Below are 23,703 nucleotides of genomic sequence, written 5' to 3' on the forward strand. Positions count from 1 at the left end.
TACGACCATCCCAAGAACCATGCTAGGAGCAAAACAGAAAAAAAAAAGCCATCTGGTTTGTGTTTGTCCCACAGGTACGTGTGCCAGTTTGGTGACAAATGACCTGTTTTGTCTTGGGATATAAGGACTTGTTAGAGGACAATACATTCAGAGAATACACAGGAAACAGACGGTGGCTTCTTGCGATCAGTGTTCAACTGTTACGTCTTACGCATGTTTATGGATTGCTGGTTATGAAACAGGTCACAGTCTCTCCTCCAGCAGCGCGCGAGAAGTAGCTAGCGACCGAGATCGAGGGGGAGGAGGGTAAGAGAGAAGGGAGAGATTGTATTAAATTTACACACCGGAATTCGGGCGACTTTCGAGCGAGAACGTAAAGCTTTGATGTGTCGATCAGGCTAAGAGGAGGCTTCGCTGCGGTTCGGCTCAAGGGCAGTGGACAACAGCGATCACAGAGCTGTGAGGGCGTGAAAAATGGCGTGGAGGATCAAAGGCTCGGTCTTTACAAGGGGATGCAAATTAAATATTGTGACTTGGTTTATTCAGGACAGTCAGGTGCGACCGTCGTCGGCCTACAGTCACTCTGTTAATGAGGTCCAACGATGTTACATAACTGGTTTTTGGAATATTTATTCAGATTTACTCAAGCTCACCAGAGACAGACAATCTTTCCACTCAAGTTTTGAGAATCTGATCATTGTTTCCTAACATTGTACTTCACTGTTTTAGCTGTGCATTAAGAATATGTGCACATTTTTCTCTTGCATGTTCTGTAGGCTACATTAACTTAGGAGTAACATGAATCTCTTAGCACAAATATCTCACCCTTCATCGCTTCCCCTCGGCCTTTGTTCAATCAAACCGTCCCATTCTTTGCCTTATTTGCGCTGAACGAGGCAGATTTTATTGATTCCAGCTTGAACAATGACTGGGGCACCAGCAGCGCTTTGAGATTGGTTTCTCTCTCTCCATCCGTCTGCTACTGTGCATATTGATTGTAATTTACTATTTATCCTTTGATGAAATAATCTGTGGCGTATTCGTCCGCTCTGTCGTTGCGAGGACATTAAAAAAAATCAAATTTTCTGTGGTTCAATAGTGACTGAACGAGTTGAATTTAATCAATGTGAATTTAATCAATTCAATTCAATTCAAGCGCGTTGTTTATCACCGAGGAGAAAGACAGACGGCGAAAGAGACAAAAACAAAAACAACGGACAAATGCGGCTGACCACTTGATGTGCAACAAACTCACAAGGACAAGTCTGACAAATAACTGAGATAATTAATAGGGCCAACCGAAAGACTGGAAAACCACGCGGACGTCATGACAGAAATGTGAGGATCTGAGGAAGTTTAAGGTCTTCAATGCTCCTTTCATCTACCGTCTTTCCAGTCAACAGGAAGCATCTGTTTCAGTCTGTTTCTCGTACTGCTTCGATTTGTCTTTATCCTACTGTTATAATATCTCCTGGGAAAATTGCTATTGTAAATTAAAAAAAAAGATGAATATGACTGTTAAGTATGTGCTGGCTGTTGTGGGGAGGAGTGCTCCTTGTGGATCAGTTGCATCCCTTAGCACTGTATGTGGCTGGAGTGTTTGCGTTCACCACTGGTGTACTGACATTTTAATCAGCACCTTGACCAAACGCTTGGTTTCCCACATGTCCTATAACGCACCGCACTTTCTGGACTGCAATTAGCATTTGTGAGTGTCCCTTCGGCCCTCGGCACGCGCAACAATCCTCTCAATAGGTCCTCCTAACCCCAGCTGTGCATTTCTTATTACGTGTGTGTGTTCCTGTGCATGTGCGTGTGTGTGTGCGTGTTTGTAGAGAAACCCAATTCAATTAGTGCATCTGAGAGGAGGATTCGATTAAGGAGAATTAAGAATGAAGAATCTCTTTTCTTGGCAGCCCGTTGTTTACAGTGGAGAGACACCCAGAGGAGACTTCAGCTCTGATGATATTCAGACCAGTGGGAATGAAGCCAGGGGAGGGTTTTCAGTCATCTTCACCACAGAGTATGGCCACTGTGTTAAATGGTATCAGAATCCACAGGGAGAAGGCAGGGGGTGATTAGATGTGGGTCAATAATGACATGCTACAGGGAGCAGTATTATAATATGTGTGCACCTTTAAGTGTCTGTGAGTCATTTCTTTAATTCTGTGAGTGGTCTACATCGATCAGCCATAATGTTAGGACTACAGCCAAGTGAGGTGAATAACACTGATTATATCCCATTATCGTGGCACCTGTGACTGGGTGGGAGATGGCTTAGAAGCAGACAAAATGGGCAAGTGGAAGGATTTGAGGGACTTTGACATGGGTCAAATCGTGAAGGCTGGGTAAGAGGATATCTTCAAAACTGCAGCTCTTGTGGTGGTTTAACTATCAAAGTCATCAAAGGAAGGAAAAAGAATGAACCGGAGACAGGGTCATGGGCGACCAAGGCTCATCGATGACAACCTACCTAAACACAGTTGGAAACCATGGAATGAACAAAGGCTGAGATGAATACGTTGATTCAAGGTTCGGATAGGAAGGCGGGAGAGCACACGGTGCATCACAGCTTGTTGTGTATGGGTGTGCATAGCCTCAGGCCAGTCAGGATGCCCATGCTGATCCCTGTGCATCGCAGAATCCACCTACAATGAGCAGGTCAGAATTAGAACACAGAGCCAGGGAAGAGGAAAGCCTGGCCTGAGCAATCTTTTCTTTTACGTCCCGAGGCTTGCACCAGGTTGCACCAGGGGAACATGGCATCCATCGGAGACAGTGTAACGCTTTGGGAGACCTTGGGTCCTGTTAGTTATGTGGCTGTGACTCGTATCGCCTACCTACGCATTACGGTAGACCATGTAACCCTCTTATGGAACAGTATACCGTGATGTTGGAGGCCTCTAATAATTCATCCTGTCACAAAACAAAAATGGTTCAAGAACAGTTTAAAGAGCACAACAGTGAGACCAGATGTTCTGGACAACCAAGTCAGATCCATGGACCTTGCAACCAGCAAGATTTAAAGGATCCACTCCTAAGGTCTTTGCGCCGCATGCCTCAATAGATCAGGGTTCCTTTGGGGCAAAAGGGTCATTAGCCATAACCTTGTGGCTGATTTGTTGCTGTTGCCTTAGTTTATCTAACATTGCTTTGCTGAAGGTATTTGACTAGGGTTGGGCACCGAGAACCGGTTCCAAATAGGAACCGGTTCTGAATGTCCGGTTCCGGAACTGTTAAGATGTTTGAATTTCGATTCTTTTTTTCGGTTCCCAAATGCCCGCACTAGATTGTTTTCAGGGTTTGTATTACTCCGCCGATTGAAAAAAAGGAACAAAAATCTCTGCCCTTCAGAAATCGGTCTTTATGGGAGTACACCAAAACTTGTTTTTTGAGCTGAAGCCTCTATAATGATACAGTCTCTCGAGCCTTTAAGTCAGGATGTAACAGGCAGATATATCACTGTCAGAGCGAAAAAACGACAAAAATCTGATAAAATCCCGGGTCGATGAGCGAAAAACCTGGGTCGTCGTGGGTCGACCCGGGGGCTATATACACCCATGTGAAAGGGGCTATATACACCCACCCAGGCTGCAGCTGTTTGTTTTTTTAGACTGCTGCCAACTTGTAGTGTTATTCAGTTTTACAGTTACAGTTAGGGACCCTCCCCTGTAATTGAATACCCTAGTTACAGTACAGCAACCACGTTAAACTGTAGTCTATCAAGTTAACTGGCAATGTGGATACATAAAAATGGCCTGTATAAATGCTTTTTCAAATTAAAAAATTGTCTTGTGAAATATTTGTGACCTGTTGACCTACACCTCAAAGAATTGGAATCGAGAATCGTTCAGAACAGGAATTGAAATCGGGAATCGGAATCGTTAAACTCCAAACGATGCCCAACCCTATTGGACCTTATGAAAATGGTCATCCAGCTTCCCTAGTGCCATTTAAAAGGATCAGAAAAATATTCTTTCATTCCAAACTATCAATTTACCTAATTATCTTATTGAAATTGAGAGTTTCATATTTTGCATCGAATTGAATTAATGTTTGCTAACAATCCACATAATACATTTACTTTAAATCATCTCTGGTCACTTAGCAGAGGCACCTGTCTGTTTTTAGCAAACCATGGTTCGCTTGCTTGCCACATAATCCAAATGTGGGTGGACATTTCAAACAGACAGAGGAAATCCAACTGAAAAGAAAGTCTTACTGTCAGACTGTCAAAAAAATAGGTATAAAATAACCTAAAAATAAATACACAGGACACTCACAGAAGAAGCGGTGTAATAAATAATGTTCCATCTTCTGCATCCATTAGTGAGCACAAAGCAGAGGAAAATGAAGAAAACGGCCATGTTAACAGTTTTGTAATGTTCCCATCTGTCAAGTATCTAGTTATGCATTGTTCTGTCTGGATCCATTAAAAGAGCTGAAGTGCTGAGGTGTATCTTCTTGTTGTTGAGGGTCCTTTCATGTGCCTGTGAAGTGGTTAGCGGAGTTTGCGGCAGAATGTGTTCAAAAAGTGGAGTGTGTGTAATTGTGTCTGACTCATTCAGCGTGTGAAATGTTAAGTACGCTACACTATCAGCTGAACTGTACACCCAGACAAAGGCAAAACACGCTCATATTCGATCTCACCCAGAAGAGATAGAAAAGATGACCCAACGGTGAGCAGAAGCTTCGTGTTGTACCTATAGTACCTTGCGTAACAGGATTAGAGCAACTCTTGGACTGACGTTCTGTACTCGTTATTTCAGCAAGTGTCCAAAAACGAGATGTTTAAGTTCCAGTGAGAAAGCAGCTCCAGCAGCTATAGTAAGTATGAGTCCTGTCAGGAGAACAAGAAGCAACGTTGTCTTTTTAGCAACATCTGCATACAGAGGAGATCGAGGTTAATGTCAGGTGTCTGGTTAACATCAGGTAGAGGCAGGTGCTGAGGCTTAGTTGGTCAAACGCCTGTCTAGTAAACTGGAGATCCTGGATTCAAATCCCAGAAGTCTTATTTATTTATTTTCTTGAATTTTCCCAATGGGGATCAGTAAAGTATTATCTTTTCGTATTACCTTAATGGATGGGTCAACCAAACTTTAACACAGGAAACTACTGTTTGTTTCTCATTTTATGCCTACACTCATCATTATCCCCCCCAAACGTACAGTCATCGTTGGTTTATTTTAACCACAGCTGTTACCTAGTCTATCAGAGGGCTAATACAGAAACACACAAGCATTCACACACACTTACAGCTAAATTCAAAGTACTTTATCATCACAATTAACTTAGCACACTGATTTATTGGTTTATAAATCTGGAAACTTTAATTTGGGGACTTGTGTAGTTAAGAGTGCTGCTATTGAAACTGCTATTGAGTTCAAGGATCCAGCAACATCTGCTTTAAAACAGTTATTATATGGATCTTGGAAGTGGTGGTTTCCAACATAAAGTGTGATATTTGGTCTCCATCTCTGTGTGAGAAGCCCTTAAAGAGCTGAGAAAAGATATAAAAAATAGATATTCAACAGATGCAATTCCATGAAAACTCTAGACATCTTGACATTGACATTGCAATGAATGGTGGATTCCATAAAAACTGCTTTAGTGATTTGTAGTATTATATAATGTGTACAATACAACAGGCATGATCCTTTTAGACATAAAAATCTGTACCTTTAAGGTTAAAGGTTTCACTTTTCAAAAGTCAGTTAAGTCAAGTGGACGTCATAGTCATATAGGCATGTACGATATATTGATTTAAAAAATATACTGATATAATTTTAAGCGCGATACAAAATGAGACCATATCGTTTATATTAGTATAGTTTAAATTTGCACTGTAATCCTTTCTCTACCTGGAGGTTTCACTCTGCATTGCGCCCTCCACCCCTCCTCCTTCATGCACAGAGGGTGATCGCCTTAATTGGAGTTCAACTAGACAACGCATGTGCGCATGCTCCATAACTGCTGCGTTCTGGTGTATGAACCCAGAACAAAAACATCAAATAAAGTCGGTTGGAGAAGAAGACGAGCGACAGCACGCATGTTATCTGCACCACAAGTAACGCGCAAACATACGAGATTAAAAAAAGTTGTACTGTTATCCATCGTGAAAGGGGGCCGTAATTACCCGCAGACAAGACACAAGACACATATCGCCACCTAGTGTGGAGGAGGAGGACATGTTCCTGTCACTTATTCGATTTTCTCTGTTGCATGCAAACTGGGACAAGGACCGCATTCAGAAAATTGTGTTTTGTGTTTTTATTTGCATAGCTTTGTTAGAAAAAGATGTTATTTTATGGGCTCTTTTTCATTTCTTTTATTTTTCTATTATTTGAACAGCTAAGCACTGGTCTTTAACCAGGTACAGAAACCTATTTATCTATTGTATTTTATGTTTTTGTTCATTTAAAAAGCCATTTTCAATCATACTGCTGTATCATATTTGGCTTTGACTTTGAGTGAACATTTAGCTCACTTTGTGGCAAAACTATCGGGATATATATCATACACCGATATTAAACCTAAATATCGGTATGAGTTTTGGTCCATATCGGCCAGCCCTACTGTCATATGATCTGTTCTGATCTGATTCCCGGAAACTTATCTGGAGCCTGAGTCATCCTCTTGCGCTAGTGTGCTTGCACTGTCCATCTCTAAATTCATAAAATATAAAAACATTTATATCAATCAGCATCCTTCACAGACAGCAAACTGAGTGTTTCACAGTGAGGGGCCAACAGATGACTTTTAAAGGTGCAGATGCCCTGGGGAGGAAGGTGTTGTCATTGTTATTGTTGTTGTTGTTACTTCTTCACTGTCCTCTGCCTTTCATTTTTAACACGGCCCGATTTTTTTCTGTGCGCTGCTCTTCCTCTCGGCTGTAATCACTTTTCTCCTTCTCAGAAACCCCCCTGCCCCCCCTTCCCTTCCCTTCCCTTCAACAACTCGTTCGTTCCCCCCAAACCCTCGTCACATGTCCTGCGCATGCAGGACGGATTTCATATTCGCCTGTCAAGCTCTCTCGCTCCATCTATTCCTTCATTTTTCACCCGCTGAGAGTATCTCCGTGCCACCACCTCACACACCTGTGTCCCCGACTTGCCGCTCTCGCAATACCAGGAATGACGCGGGCCCAAAGGGACGACACAGTACAGAGATGGGTTCTGCTAAATGGATGGACTGAAAGACGTTTTGCTCGATCCATTTCCAACTCAGTTTCCCCTCATGTATAATGGATGATGCAAGTGTCTCTCTCCATTGTTTGCTGATTTTAATCAGAGGGCCCGGCCTGTTGAATAATAAAACAGAAGGGCAAAATGAAACTGTCTCCGAGCTTCTGAGGGACACCTGCTGATTAGAGTGTGGACTGTATTCATCACGACGGCCCTAAATGGAAATTGTTGCTTATTACATCACCACACGCAGGCACACACACATTTTTTTCCCTTCCTCTCTGTCAGCCGCACACATTCATGCACACACAAGACTGTTACAACAAAAGAAGTAGAAGATTTCAGAGCCAGTGAGCAGAATTGCAGCGGCATGGCAAGCTATTTTTAGAAGGGTAGTGAAGGGAGGTGGATGGTGTCGCAGCACGTGCAGAAGCTTTCAGCCCTCAATAACCCCCCCCCTTCCCCCCAAACTCCAAAGGGAGTATGCTTTACATTGTCCGCGGTCTTCACCACCGGGAGTAAACAACGGAGGAGACTAAACGACTCTGCGGGCACAGAAAAACACTTCAATATCTAAACGTAGCACTGCAAGAAAATACGAAAATTAGATGGATTTAAAAGTTACGATGAGCTGTGATTTAATGCGGTTCCAATTTTACCCAATGAGGTAATTGAAGTTTGACTGATTTACTCATTATGTTTTTTTTATCCAAGCGGAAGAAACTCGTGGTGTTAGGGGATAATAGAGAAAATTACAGCATAGTCATTATTTAGGTAACGGGGTCTTTCTAAGAAGCCTTCTCCCACATAGGTAGGTCTGATGACCAACGTGGCAAAGTGGCCAATTTGTTTGTTGTATTCTGATTAACATAGAAGATCAAATGGAATGATCAGGGCAAGTATATTGGCTCACAAGGCACGCTTAGCGCGAACAGACTTGAATATCTTTGCAAAAAAGCTCAGAACAGCGTTATCATTCCTTGCCACTAACGGAATGATCAGCAAGTATACTTTTTTCCTATCTATACTTGCTCCCAAAACATGGTGCTGTATATTTAAAATGGCAAATATTAAATTCGGTACGAATCCCCTCTCAGTATGATTTTAATTTTGGGCAAATGTGTGTGGTCTCCAGTATTTTTACAATTCCTCCAGCATAAATTTTTACGTCTGAAATACCTAATTTTTAATTTCCAGCTGAATCCTTGTGGTGCACGTCTTAACTGAACAGAACTCAGCGGCGTGTTTGTTCTTCACCACACTGGACGATTTACAAAGTTTGTTTTTCTTGTCATATTACAAGCATTAGTCGGCCTGTCATACTCGTAAAGAAGGACCCCCACACTGCAGACATGTTCAGGTTTAGTCTAGGACACCCGTACAATAAATATAGAAGATCGGTTTTTGTTAGATGCTCAAACCGATCCAATCTTTTTGAAATGGCCCCAAAACTAACCAAAATGAGTATATTAGTGTAGCAGCGTCTTGTAGGTTAAAAGGGATTGTTCTGGTGAACAGAAAAGGAGCAGTTCATGTTTCAGAAATGCACATCTCCCTTTACTTGACTCGCTCTCAGGGACTTTTCATTAAACACATCGAGCAGCTTTGTTCACCGCAGACGTCTCTAGAGGAGCCTCCTTTTAAAAGAGTGAAAGAGGAAGTCGGGGGTTGAGTTTGAACAAGATGCTGCGAGAGAGATCGGGAAAAGGGTGCATCAGATAACCGCGCTCTCAGTGCACGGCGGGCGTGGGGAGCATGCGTGCGAGCAGCTGTGAGTTTGTGTGCGCTCGCTGTGCTGGCCGGGCTTTAATAATTGACGGAGCTGCAGGGGATTCTTCGGCAAAAATGCGAGTGGCTGCATCTTTGCGTTTCGGGGGCCTTCGCCTCGGACATTAAGAAAACATAACCGCAAGCAGCAGTCGGGCACGTTCTCCCGAATGTACTCATCGAGAGGTAAGACGTTAATTAGACCTTGATGGGGTAACTGCCACTGGAAACGCATGATTAGTTCTCAAGATATGAACTATAATATAAAGACGTGAAGTGGGCTTCATCGCAAAACACATCGGCTGTGAGTTTTCAAGTAAAATTACCCGCACATTAAATTTACAAAAGAATCGCAGAAAGAAGAATGGATTAATTATGAATACGTATTAAGTGTGTTAAATTATGAATTCCTTAATATGCATTTCATTGCCATTGGTGGCTTCCGTTGCATGAACTTAACTTCTTTATATGTGTGGCAGTTTAAACTTTATCAGCCACAACATTAAAACCACTGACTTTCAGACCGGGCATCAGTGTGGATGTTAATTAAGACATGTACCACCCATCCTCCAAATTCACTACATCCCTCAGAAGGCCCATGTCCATGAGTCACAACTCAGGTCGGAAGGTGGTCATAATGTTATGCCCGATCGCTGTATACCACTGCAGCACCCTTTAGGAGCAGTTTTGCTCGTACAGTAAAATGTGAAACCACTGCAAGCGTTTACCGCTGAATAACTTTCCTGTCTCTTCTGATTCTTAATTATAATCACGTATGGTCATTTCTAATAGTTATTTCGGCGATATATATATATATATATATATATTTTTTCCCCTGCAGTTAATTCCCAGACTGACACATAAAGGAACATTTTCAGAGTAATGTGTCTGATTTTTTAATCCCCCTCTCCGTCACACTCGTCCTGTCACACACACTCGCTATTACGAGGTCAGTGTCACTCGTCCGCGAGACCCCGGGACCATTACATTAAAAGGAGAAGGCCCTCTGCGATATCGAGTTTCTGCTGTGTGCGGCTGTCGAGTATTGTCGTCTGCGGAGTGTCTATTTCCAAGAGGGGAAGGGAGTCGAGTGCCAGATGCGGCACAGCGCTTACGGAGCTCGCCGCTTCCATTTTCAGTACGACGATTGTTTTCAGTTGCTGTCAAGGTTAAATACTTTTAGATGGATACAGCCACACGTGCGTTCTGCGTTAATTAGAATGGAAGCAGACCTGCGGTTCTCTGGCCGCAATTACATTTAACAATCCTCACTGAGGTCACACTGCGGCCATTTGAGTCTACGTGAAACAATCCTTCACTATCTCCTCCTGCTGTCTCGCACGCTGCCCCTTCTCTTTAAGTCTGAGGCCGCCTGAAGTGAAGAGATAAAACAGCTACATCTTAATCTGTGGGTGGCACACGCCTGCAAAAGAAAGCAATTAGGATTATAATTTACTGTTCCCTTGCCCTTCTGTCCCTTCTCGCTCATCCTTCCCTCTCACCCGTGAATTAATGTCTTTATGTGTGTCGTGTGTGTGTGTGTGTGTCCCCACAGAGCAGCGCGAGCGTTCGGAGAGTACCTGTCCCACACACACCCTGAAAACAGAAACGGATCAGGTCAGCGTCTCCTGCCATCCTGTCGTTTGTCCATCCCTCTATCCTGTTCTGTTCGCATATTCCTTTCTTGCTTTAATCCCTCCCTCCGTCTTTCAACTCATCTCCGATTGAAATTCCAGGTTGTGTTCGTTAGTGTGTCACTGCAACAGTCAGCCGATAACCGAAGATGACGACGAGGTTACATTTTGTCACCCTCAGCTTGTCGTCCTTCTTTTTTCGTTTCTTTTTATTCTTGCTCTTCAGCACCTCGGTGCGCCTCTCTTTTCTCCCGCACTCACATTTCTCTTTATATCCGTCTCTCGCCTTCACGTTCCAGCTCATCTTCTGTGTGAAACCGTGGTGGGTCCTGACCCAGAATCGCCAAGTGACGCGATTAGCCTCGACAACAACAACCACCTCCATCGCTGCTCCTCCACCGCCACCACCACCGCCACCACCAAGGGCTGCGAGGACAAACGGGAGCCCGGCCTAGTGAAGCAGCCGCTGGGCCTGCTGCAGCCGCCTCCCCCTTCCATCACCATTTCCACCAAGCCATCGCGGCTGTCCCTCGAGCGCAGCTTCTCGGCAGAAGAGGACCAGCAGAAGAGTGTGGAGTGCACCCTGCAGCCCGCCCGCGTGTACACCATCACCACCCAGCACGGTATGCTGATGAGCAGCGGCCGGGGCAGCAAAGAGAGCCTGGAACTGGACGTCCTGAAGGAAAAGCCGGGGAGCGGCGGGGCGGGATCTAGAGGCGGCCCGATCCAACCATCCACTTCCCCTTCCTCCGCCACATCGTCTCCGACCCAATACCACCGCGCGGGCGGCAGCCGCGCCAGCAGCTTGGGCGGCAGCGGCCACCATCACGGCAACCATCACCACGGCAATCACCACCACGGGAACCACTACCCCGTCTCGTCCACGAACGCGCCTTCCAGCATGGCCAGCGGAAGCGGCGGCAACCAGCAGCAGCAGCAGCAGCTGGCCGCGGGGTCCCACTCCCACCACGGATCCCACCACCACTCCCACCACCACCACCACCTGTCCCAGCCCCCGCTGCAGACCTCCGTCAGCGCCCACAACATCCGCAGCTGGGGCGAGGCCGGGAAAGGGGAGGCGGAGTGCAGCGGGCTAGGTTGCGACTCGTGCGGCAGCGCGCCCTCGCGCAGCCAGGGCTCGCTGGACCTGGAGAGCGCGTCCCGAGAGGCAGGCAAGCAGCACCGGCGCCTAGAGCGGATGTGGAGTGTGGACCGGGTGACTGTGATGGAGAGAGGTGAGAGGGCGGAGGACACAGAGGAAGGGAGAGGCGCTAAAATTCCTAACAGGTTTGGGAAAGGGGGTTGGAAAGGAAGCTCTGGGTCTAGAAATGGTACGGACCAGAGATTAAATGACATTCAGCTACTGACGATGCCTTCAAAGGCTTTTCCAATTTGCTTTGACAAGTCTTTTAATTTGAAACACATGGAATAGTAGGGAGTAGGAAAGTTTACGCTGTGATGCAAAAAATATATAAGATACATGATAGCCGATTACAAAAAATTAGAATGAGACAGCTAAACAAGCCATTTAACTTAGCTCACAGGATGAAAAATATATTGTATGTCTGTACAACAGTATAGTGGTGCGTCTTGAGAGGTGGGTTGGACTTCATTAAGAGGAGTAGTTCCTATTTTTACTATTGCTTGAAGGTATTTGTAATTAAAGATAAAGGATTCGTTTAAACTCACTCCCACTATTAGTGAAACCTGCATGTATGTCCTCCCATTCTGATAATGAAAGTATTTATACAAACTCTGTTAGCACATGCATATGTATTATTAATGCCTACCAGCTATGGAAACACCCAGGCCCCTTCACAAAATTACACAGGAATTTTCTCAGTTCCAGGAATAATACAATGCATTGTTCAGGCAGACTAAAGGTAACGGAAACATAGTGTACTCCAAATAGCTAACAAATCCTAATGGGTCCTAGAGCAGTAACAAGAAGGATTTTCTTTTTCATATAGAGCTCCAAATTAAGTAAGTATTCATTAAATTGAGCTGGACTTCCCAGGTCGGGTGGAGATTAAGGGGTTTGATGTTGGATGTAACGTGGTGGTCTGTATTTCTGACTCTTCGTTTCCCCCCTCTCTTCCCTCTGCTGTCTCTTCCTCTGTGTCTCCCTCTCTCCATTTGTGGAGTGGTGGACTGTGAAGTGCTGGTGCTGGTTTCGTGGCTCCATTTTTTCGAGCGTATTAAATACGACATTTGCCGTTGTGGCGCATACATTTTTCTCTGTCCACTTAACCTTGGAATCCCGACTCTTCTCTCTCTCTCTAATTGCAGAGGACACTAACTGGTTCCCCAAGGAGAACATGTTCACCTTTCAAACGGCCACAACAACCATGCAGGCGTGAGTGTCCACACAAACTCAACACTTCCACAAACATACACAGACAAACAGGCAGTCACATTCGTGGCGCGTCTACAGTCTGAAAGGTCAGCACGAACCGCTGACGTGTTTGCATGTTTTCAGACCATTAACTACAAATAGACCATTAACCGCATACTTAACGTTGCCGTCAATGATCTTCCAAAGCGTGCGATTGGATTTCAGATTGATTTCCCACCTTGCAGGCCGCCATTGATTTTCATTTCAGCCAACTATAAAAATCAGCTCACAGACCTATAGAAATTGCTCGGGGCGGACAATCCATCACAGTGAATAGATCGTCGATTCCAGTTTTTTGTTTTCTTTTGTTGGACAACTGATGTATGATAATGCAGATGCAAGCGGGAGGCTTTGTTCACAGAAAAAAATAAATAAATCATACTATCTGTCCATATATAACTGACCAAGTTAATGTGACATCTGAAGACAGGCTTGAAGGAATTTCTTCAAATTCTGACTCAAATAGTAAATGATTAGTTATGTTCACAAGCCTCGGATAAACGGACTGAGTTACGGAAGTACGGCTACAGTCCTTCACTGAGTCCATCTGTCCATCCAATGTTTATGATTTATATTCGGAAGGTTTCAAAGGAATTTCTTCAAATTTGGCACAAACATGACCTATTTTTAAAAAAAAATACTTTAGTTTTTGGGGTATAAAAATCTAGATGAATGTGTGAACTCGTTAAACAGGGTTTTGGCTGTAATTCAGAATTAAAATTGTAATCATGACCAAATTTAATACAATTGTCTAACAGGATTAAAAAGAGGAAATTGTGGTATTTTATATTCAAAAACTCCAAAGATCATCTTCATCATCATAGTGTTTTATGTTAACATTGTTTCAGCGCATTCAACACAAGTGGACGCATTTATGTAATCAACGGTTGCTATATTCAATGGCAGCAATGTTGGATATGCAGTTTGTGGTTCAAGGTCTAAAACACAGCAAGCACTGTTTCTTTACAGGAAGTAAAGTGCGTACGTGACTTCCATATTACTAAATGATAGCAGTTTGCAACAATCTGCTTCAGTCCATCACTGTCCTCTTTATCTGTTTTGCATTTTCAACTTTGATCTTGTGTTAGACGTATGTTAGAGCACAAAACTCAGAACCATAGAATCGTTATGTTTATTCATTTGGCCAATTAAATAATCACAGCCCAGGCATCCCAAGTTGACTTTTATTCATGAAGGTCAAGCAATCTTTTTTGTTCCTGTCTCATTAGGCTTCTCCCAGTTCCTTCTCTGTCTCACTCTGTTTTTATGGGCTCATTGCTCACTACTGTCTAACTGTTTTTATTTTCTCTTGTCTCTTCTTCTTGCATGCTAATTAATCTTGGGACACTCAAACAGGATATCGTGAGTATTCTTCCCCGCTTGCTTTTTATCCTTCATAACTAACTTAGCTCTTGTCCTCAACTGCTGTTCCTTAATTCCTCTGACGACCACCATTTAACCTTCATCCCTGGCCTAAATATGTTAAGGGAGGGAGAACAAATCACTACGAGACAGAACCAGAGAGCATACAGTACAGAGATATGTGAGAAATATGTGCAAGGTTGGACAGGAAGTTAGAGACAGTCTGTTTGTATCTTTACATGGGCCAAGAAGGCAGATTTCAGTGCTATTTCTGATATGGGGAAACCTACATTTGAAATCGTTTTAATTGTCTGATTGACAGTTATAGATGTCCCTTTAATGTGAGCCAAGAGGGGGAAATTGAGTTACAGGATTTCATGCAACAGAAGGGATACATTTCAGTGTAATGCTCTGCAGCTCACGATCCAAACTCATGATTAGAAAATGTCTGCCTGTGTGTTGGCTGACCTAAACCCTGCCAGCTAACATCCACCCAGAAGTTCCGCTAGTCTGGCACATCCACATCCACCCTCACTAAAAACACAGTAGAAGATGTTTTGGCCGTTCGAGATTTTCATGGCAGTGATGTTGGGGCTCTGTTCCCGTTCTACAGCCATTCTAATTATCACTGCATCTGGGCTGGACGGCTTTACTGTGGTGAAGCCTGGAACAGAGCGCGGAGATTGGCTTTGGAGAAGTTTGATAAGGACGAGTATTTATAGTGATAAAATGTGGTCTCAATGTCTTCTGTTTAGTTGTATTGAACAAGAGATCAACTATCGGTATCTTTTAGCCATGTATTCAGTTGCAAAAAACTGTACTAGATCAGGTATCGATAAAAATGTGTTGTGGGGGAGATGTCTAACTTCTGTCAAATGGGTCCTGAGTATTCAACTAACAGCTTAAGCTATTAGCTAACTAACATTATTAACACTGGAGTTGTATAACTAAGTCAAAACTTTGCCATTTCATACTGCATAACCACTGCTCCAACACAACTTTCCTAACTGAACCCAACTAACCTGAGCTTGTCACTGAACGCTGACATTTGTTTTCTCTTAACCAAGCTAATCTCTGGCTGCCAGCTCCAAGTAAAATGTGGGGTATATTTGATCTATGTTTAGGGAATATTTTACCTATAAGTCTGTATTTTTACTAAGCTGATGAAAAGGCCAAAACCAACAATACAGTAATCCATAGTCTGTAAAGACAGACAGTGCTTCCCAAAGACAGGCTTTGAAGCCCAGTTGGCCCTGTCTCGTCGTCGCCATCTTGGTATTGACTAATTCATAAATGAGGTGGAGCGGAGTTGGACGAGTGACAACCCGGCAGACAGGGAACAACCTGAGAGAGCACCTGTCACTTAAAGCAGCAACACACTAAATTATGTATAACATTAAGCATTGCTATAATTATAATGGGTAAGTTACATAAAACGCCAACCTCCATTTTTTACCGTGAGGTCTGTGGGGATTAATTAAATTTGGTGCCAGCCTCAAGTGGACATTAGAATAAATGCAGCCTGGGGTACTTAATTTTCCACCAAAGATGTCCAATTACCATTAAAAAACCAAGCTGCTGCTCTGATCCATATTTTGCTTTATTGTAATAAATGAAGACAGTGTAGATTATTTTATGGTCGATACCACAGACTGCATCCTGGTGCATTAAAAGCTCGGCTGAGGTTTCACTGTGTGTAAATCTCAGTTAATTGAGAGCACTTGAGGGCCACAGTCTGGGTAGTTTGGAGACTAAATAATAGAATTGTTGATTTTGGTCTTTTCCTGGAATTAGATTGCTCTAAAATAAAGAATAATGCCAGCCTTTTGCATTTAAGTGGCTTGTTGTTTGGGGGGAATATTGCTTGCGAATTACCTCCACTTACCCAGAATCACAATCAAGTACCAACAGCGGAGTTTCATTAAACACACCAACTATTATGTTTTTCACGGTTGGAGACGCTTCATCTCTAGAGCAACCTCAGATTTGGACAAATGTTAATCAGCTTCACAGAGTTGTTGGGTCACACTTTTCTTGGTTGACAACTATTAAGCGTGTTGAAGAGATAATCACACATTCAAAGTGATGCATTTCGCACCATGTTTGTACTTTGACACATAAAAGTCCAGCCTGAGCCCAGAAGAATCACTATCTCCTAGTCTGAACATGTTCAACTTTCATATTGGCTGAAGTAAACGAACAAGTGACTTCCACAACAACTTCGCTGTTGACGCTTGCTTGAGGATCAGAGTTTTAATGTAGAAAATGTGTCCATGAATAATGGATACACACCAGGCTGTGAAGAGGAAGTACACTAACCAGACAGCTCTGGAAAATGTGTGCTGAGGGCTTCTTGAGCCCACATGTCTAAGAGCTAAATCCGGCTATGATAAGCTCCAAACTCTACATAAATTTAAAATGAGGAAATAAAACAAGCAAGTATGACTGATTCTGGGCAACTATCAAAAACTATAATTCCCCCAAAACAAACCATCCGTTTAAGAATTTAAATAGATACGGTTACAAAAGGTCAGGAGATCTACATTTCTATTGGTTGACGGGTTCTATCAAGAGTAGGGGTGAACAGAAAATAAGAATTGAGCTGGTCATATGACTTGACTTTCTGGTCTTTATAGTCAAAGCTATCTGCTGTCTACCTAGAACAGCGTCCCCTTTACAGCCAAATGGACCCTGCAGCTAAAAGCCGCGGCACCAGCCTCCCTGCACTGTCCTACCCCTTGCTATGCCAGCATTCTCCCTCTCTCATCCCTTTAATACTGTGCCACGTCCCGGCAGGGCTTTCCGGGGATTTGTGCAGAGAAAAAGGAGAGAGAGGGAGCAGGATTCGGCTGAAGTCATCCAGAGGTACGACGCGAGCCATCGCCAGCCGGTGCTTTGCTTGAGTGCTGTTGGCGCTCACTTCTGGCTATAGCTCCGCTGTTGTTTATTTACAGCCGCATCTAATATGACTAAGCCAAGGAATCAAAATGTGGAAACTAGCACCTGAAGGTGCGAGGATGTCAGCAGCTTTCAAAGGGAATGAAAAGGATCTGCTTACAGTGTACCAATTTTCAGACCAGAGCTGCAGCACCAGCCACAGTGAATGAATTTGTTGTTCATACAGCGCAGTCTAAGCTGCCGTATAACTATAATACAAAATGTGAAGATATTCACCTTTATTGAAATACATTCCAGAATTTGAAAGCGTTTTGAAAATCACTGGAAAAGTGGAGAGAGATTCTGTAACACAAAGAGGAGTAACGCCTTCAGTGACAAGTTCAGAAACCGACCCACTCGGGCCCAGATGCTCAGTCACGAAGGGGCAGATGGTGCATGTGACACCAGGCAGTACATCTCAATTCCCTTGACATCTCAGTGTCATCCATCTGAAGTGTCAACCCCATTAACACTGTCTGGTATGTCATCAAAATGGCTGATCTGAACATGAGGGAAATATTTTTACTTTTGGACACCAAGTCTCTGTGCGCTAAAATTCACAAAAATGTCCAATTCCAAGAAAATAATACATATCTTACCACATTAAATCCATCTTCATCCTAGGGCATAGAAATCACAAAATGCATGTGATTCCATTTGGCTTTCCAACACACAAAGTGGATATATAACAACTAAAACCAGAGTGAACAGGAAAACAGGCTCCAAGTGGATAAAATAGAAACTGCCAGCCCTATGTTACAACATGGACAAAGAAAATGATGCATGAGACCTGACATCTCTTGACGATATAATACCCTGACTTGGTAAAAAATGTTGTTTCTCTGCCTTTTTCTTTCTGTGACAAACAGAAAACACTTTGAAAGCTTCTTTGCACAAAGGTTGCGGTGCCTCTGGCTGGAGACTGAAATAAGAAACCTTGCTGTTTGGATGGTACACTCAAAGAAAGTCAGAATGAAAACAAAAAGTAGTGCGGAAGGAAAAATCTTTGACACAAGCACAATATAAAAATATCTCTGGATTAGAAAGGCCCACACCACTGTGAAATTATCATTTTCTTACAGAAGCACTTCTCACACAGAGGCAGGACTTCAAGCTCCAGTCAAGTACCAGTGACGGCTAAATATCCTGTTGAGTTTGTGTTGGCGGGCTGAATGTACTAGTATTTGCACCCTGCCTTTAAGCTACAATATAAAAATGATAAGCATAAATCTTGCTATAGTCATTAATAACGGTGATTTTCAAACCATTTAATGATATTTACCAGTTTCGTGAAGAACAAGAGGTCTTTTGAAACAACAAACTTGTGTGTAACTGGTAGGATTGGGTAGGCAGTGCTGACGATCTCTATGTGCAGTACCTTGGGCACAACAACGGTAACCATATAACTGTGACTTATTTCTACGATTTGAAATACAAGACATTCTGGTCAAAGACACATGCACATTTCAAATGGCACCGTATCAACACATGAAACACTAAGGGTGCTTTCACACCTAGGTTGTTGTTCAGAAACTGGTAGCGAATCCCCTCCAGGTTGGTTTGTTTGGGCTGGTGTGAACACAGCAACAGCACACTCCGTCCCGGAACAAATCAACCGAGCTGAAGACATTTAGAAAAGGTGACCTTCCCGCCTTCCTGCAATCGCTCCGCAAAGCATTCTTTCAAACTGCACATCACCCACGACTGCTCTTAACCACAATATCTTTATCAAATCTTTATAAGCGAATCATTACATTACCGAGTAGTTTTTGTACAGCAAATTTGTACAGCAATAGCAGTACAAATTTTAGTTGCTGGTGCTAAATATTTGACTGATCCCATTTTACATCAAAATTATGACCTGTCACAAAACTGTTTGCAAGCTTGTAGTGTTGAGGGCATGTCAGAACCTTCTCTCAACTGCTTTGTCTCGATTACCAGAACCAAACCGAGGTTAAATGAACACTGCACCAATACTGTAACAACTCCCTGAATCGGAACAAAACATACAGAAGGTGTGAAAGCCACCGAAGAAAAGGTTCCCATCTCAACAATAGCAGCAACCCCACTGATAGTCAGTCATTAACGCGTGCGACAGTCACGCTCTGTAACCTCCGTACAAAAGGCAGGCATGCTGCACATCCACCCACACCCTCAACCTCCACACTGCAGGTCTGATGACATGATTCCTGTTTGTTGAATAAAATATGCAGCCTATAAATATTACATTTAAAGTAATAACCCCAGTGTTGTGTAATTTCATTCACCTGTGGAATGTTTATTCCAGGTAGTTTCACGTTGGTGAGGCCGAAGGAACAAGAGCCGGCAGAGGAGAACCAAAACGTATAATGTACAAGAGAGATACATAGGTGAAACATGAGATATTATAGAGAGTTACAAGAAGAGCTGAAGAAATGAGTGGGAGGACTTGTCAGATTGTCATTAGATGGAGGTGGATGTGGTTTCTCACACATTTCCTGCCTTAATCTCTTCAACTGTCTCCATGCCTCTCCTTTGAAGGCAGCAGGTTAAAACAATCATTAGTGTCTTAAGGATGTCTTTATCAAAGTACAAAGCAAGTGTTACTTCTTATGAGTGATTACTACGTTGCTCTTTTTTAGACCACGTGTCGGCATGAATTTTTAACTAGCAGTGAAGTGCTTTCTTTGATGGTTAAAGTAAACTGTTGCTCTGCTGACATTATCGCAGAGGTAAGCCAAGGACAAAGACAACCCTCCCCTTCCTTTTATGTTCTCTACCACCAGATAAACATGGATGTTCTTCCCACTCGCACATAACCACCTGCAGAGACCATTAAAATGTTCACTGGTAGCTTGGTGTACTGTGACTGTGTGTAGTGGCAGCATGGGAGGGGCCAGGAAAGATAAAAAAGATGTTTATCTGTGGCTCTTGCATAGAACATTATGTCAGGATGAGACAGGAAGTCACAAGGAGAGGCGACGTGAACCCTGGCGGTTTGTTGTTATTGAAGGGTTCAAGTGGAGATGCAGAACTCGTACATTTAATTGCAACAAATGTATAGTTTTATCCGAGCATTTTACTGTTGCTAGGAGACATTCATCCTTGTCGGTATTTAAGGGGCTAAAACAATACACTAGGAGAACCCTGCATGCTAGAAACAAAAGAGAATCTACACCACAGGGTCTGTACTGTCTAACAAATTTTGACATGACGTGTGATCCCCTCCTGGGCAGGTCTAAGGCTCCTTATGCCCTCAAAGGCAAGGCAAGCCTCAACAGCGGCGCTGAATGTCCCTACATCACAATTTGTTCTAGTTTCCATAATGGTTATCTTAGTATTAACTGTACTTGAGGTTTGAATACATAATATTTTGAGTGATCGCACTTCAGTGTATCCAATCATTTCCTTCCTCAAAGCCTGTTACATACACAGTAGTCAGCGGAACTTCATTAGCAGGAAAATCTGAACATTCACCGTCCTCCTAATGAGACGAGAAAGCTCCTTTTTCAATTTTCTGGCTCACACACTTTGAAACTGGCAGTAAGGTAGGCCAGGGATTGGCTCACTGGTTACGAATGAAATCTTACGTGTTTGCTGAGTACCTTTCTGCTGGGAGTGTTTGAGTATATTCTTTTCACACTGGGCTGTCTCTTGAAAAGGAATAAAATCTTGAGGGACTGGCTTTTCTTTAAGACATTGTCTGGGGGGCTATCAATGATGTATTACAGCTGGGACATGGTCAGGAACTTCACCGGAACTCGACTTGTGTCTTAGGATGTGGTTCTGAAACCAGGAACGTTTGCCCACCAGTTGGTTCATTTGGGCTTGTGTGAATACAGGGGTCGCACTCTTTCGCACTTTGTCTCCATTGTCCTATGAACACAAACCGAACCAAGTTTAAATGCATTAAAACAACATTATATCAACTACTCCCTGAATTGGAACAAAAGCCAGGTGTGTCAAAAGCCTTAGTCTTTACGGTATTATTTCATTAATTGTTCTGTGTCTCAATAAAAGAAGCTCTCCTGTTGTTCTAACCTCTTCTTTTGACGAGGGAAGGATTTGTCACAAAGAGCGGACCCATCAAATACTAAAGCGGGGTTTCCCTCTTGGCTGTTGTTACATGAATGAGTCTCCCGTGTCTCATAAATCTACACTATAAATGGTAAAAAGAGGTATCATTGCTGTGTGGTACGTTACACCTACGCACCTACTCCTAGAACCACTATTTTCCGCTCTTGTTGACAGGCGGCTGTATATATTTACCTAATTATCTGCTGTTTTTAGCCCTTTTAGAAACAGAAGCTTGGCACTAAAGTCTGCTCTCTTTTGTCTTGCCTGGCTGTGTTTCCCTCCCACCCCTTCCCCTTTTCTATTCTTTGCGTTTTGGTCCTTCCTCTGTCCTCTGTCATCCCTCCTCCACTTTGATTTCACTACAGGAACTTCCGGAAGCATCTTCGGATGGTGGGCAGCAGGAGGATTAAAGCGCAGAGTGAGTCAGATGTGTGTGTGTGTGTGGTTGAAATGTTCGCTGAAATCGACTGTGATGTTGTTCACCCCACCACCATCAGTACCTTTTTGTGTGTGTGCGGTGTGTTATCGCATGTGTGTGGCACCAGGCACTGTTGCTTTCTTCGGATTTTTGTAACGCCCTGTTGTCTTTCCTCGAGGACTATATCTATATATTGTCATCAATACGTGTGTTTTTGAGAGGATGTGAGTCTCTGCATGCGTGTGCACACAGTGTGAGAGTGTACGGTGTACAGTAGGTGGCCTTTTCCTGTTGTACCGCTTTGAATGTGTGCTTTCTGTTCGTTTGAGGAAAAGAGATGTAGAAAGGCAGACAGCAAGGGAATTACATGCATGGATTGAAGCGTGTACGTGTGTGTTTGTGCAAATAGTGTCGGTGGTGCAAATGTCTAAGGCGAAAAATCCAACATCTAAAGAGTCACTGGTCAGGACTTGTATGGTTTGAAGGAGGAAAGTATGGATGGACACAGTTAGCATAACCTGTGACCTGATGAATAAAGAGGTTATATGTTTATCTGCGTCAAAACTGGACACAACACTCAGTTCAGAAATAGACCGTTTTGCATAGGAGGTGTATTCAGGAACTTTCAGGAACTTTCGTCTGTCCTTATCGATAAAATGTCTTCACATTGCCAGTGTTGGGCCATCGGCAAGTGGATGTGTCCCAGTTTTTCCTGCACCAATGTCACTAGTCAGACACTTGTCTACAGCTTTCCGTCCAATTTAACAGCTTGATTTAGGAGAGGACATCTCTCGTTTTGGTTTTCTTCTTTTCAATTACCGCTGTATTGGTCTGAAGCATGTTCAGGACGTCACTACAGGCCATCGGCTGTGGTCTTTGCTATTTGTTTGAGTGCAATTTTCGGGTTTAGACACAGGTGGTGCCACATCGCAGACACTCGTTGGAGTGGTGTTCAACCCAACGAGGTGGAGTAAATTAAAATTAAAATTAAAATTCGACAGCCAACATTTGCTTCGTACACTTTTAAGACTAAAGTACTAAAGCCTTGTTGATGCTGAAAGTAATGTCAAAGTTGCTCTACACCTCAGATATCCCTGCTGTGAGTAGGGAAGAGTCTAACTGGAGACAGTCCCTGCACAGCTTTGGTGGCTGCCGCATTTGACTTTGTCTGTTAATTTGCCCCTCAAGTTAAATAGACAAGAATTATAATGAAATGAAATCATACTGTGTCAAATCCACTTGTCTCTGACTATTAAAAAAATATATAAACACTACATGAAAGCTCAGAAAGATTTCAAAGATCACAGTCTCTTAGATGGTATCTTTCAAAGGTAATCTGTTGACAACCATATTAAAGACTATCGTTGTGATCACGAGAGGACATTAAAAAGTTGACCTTACGAATGCTGGAGCTGAACATGAAAAGAAAACTGTACTTGAAAAGAACCAGGCGGAATCAAAACCAAAAAATGAACGTAACGTCAGCCTGGAAACCACAGGAAGCGAAAACTCTACGGCACCTTGAGGAAGGCTGCTGATTAACCGTGTCAAACTCTTTCAAGTGGTCTAAAAATACAGTAAGAGCACGGTGATTACTGTTCAAAGCAGAGCCGATTTTATCACCAGGCTCGGTAAACGTGTGAATCGAGATAAATCCATACTAATGATCGAAGGAACGGGAATGAGCAGCGGCGTGTTTGTGCGCTACCATGTGTGTTTACATGTAGGCAGCTCGTGCGTCGGTGCAGAGGAGGGATGGCATTGTATGTACACTATATTTGTGCACTTGTGGCTGCATCCGCCTTCTGTGTTTTAGGTGGTGAGCGTGTAGAGGAAACAGCCAATTTTGCAGGCTTGCCGGCGTGTGTGTGTGTGTGTGTGTGTGTGTGTGTGTGTGTGTGTGTGTGTGTGTGTGTGTGTGTGTGTGTGTTTGCGCGCGCGTACGTACTT

General features: G+C 43.3%; 1 protein-coding gene across 10 annotated transcripts in view; it reads left to right on the plus strand.

Annotated features, from left to right (window-relative positions):
• The window catches only part of nsmfa (NMDA receptor synaptonuclear signaling and neuronal migration factor a), a 48,124-nt gene that overhangs the window by 3,316 nt on the left and 21,105 nt on the right, over window positions 1-23,703 (plus strand). For 2 of the 10 annotated variants that reach the window (XM_047570286.1, XM_047570290.1), the window contains exons 2-7: window positions 10,507-10,568; window positions 10,885-11,820; window positions 12,875-12,941; window positions 14,337-14,342; window positions 17,139-17,207; window positions 21,701-21,753. In XM_047570286.1, coding sequence (XP_047426242.1) covers window positions 10,507-10,568; window positions 10,885-11,820; window positions 12,875-12,941; window positions 14,337-14,342; window positions 17,139-17,207; window positions 21,701-21,753 — 1,193 coding nt within the window. The remainder of the gene's footprint in view (window positions 1-10,506; window positions 10,569-10,884; window positions 11,821-12,874; window positions 12,942-14,336; window positions 14,343-17,138; window positions 17,208-21,700; window positions 21,754-23,703) is intronic. The other 8 variants (XM_047570288.1, XM_047570293.1, XM_047570291.1 and 5 more) reach the window with 5 other exon arrangements.

This window comes from Mugil cephalus, chromosome 19, assembly GCF_022458985.1.
Source record: "Mugil cephalus isolate CIBA_MC_2020 chromosome 19, CIBA_Mcephalus_1.1, whole genome shotgun sequence".
Lineage (NCBI taxonomy): Eukaryota > Metazoa > Chordata > Actinopteri > Mugiliformes > Mugilidae > Mugil > Mugil cephalus.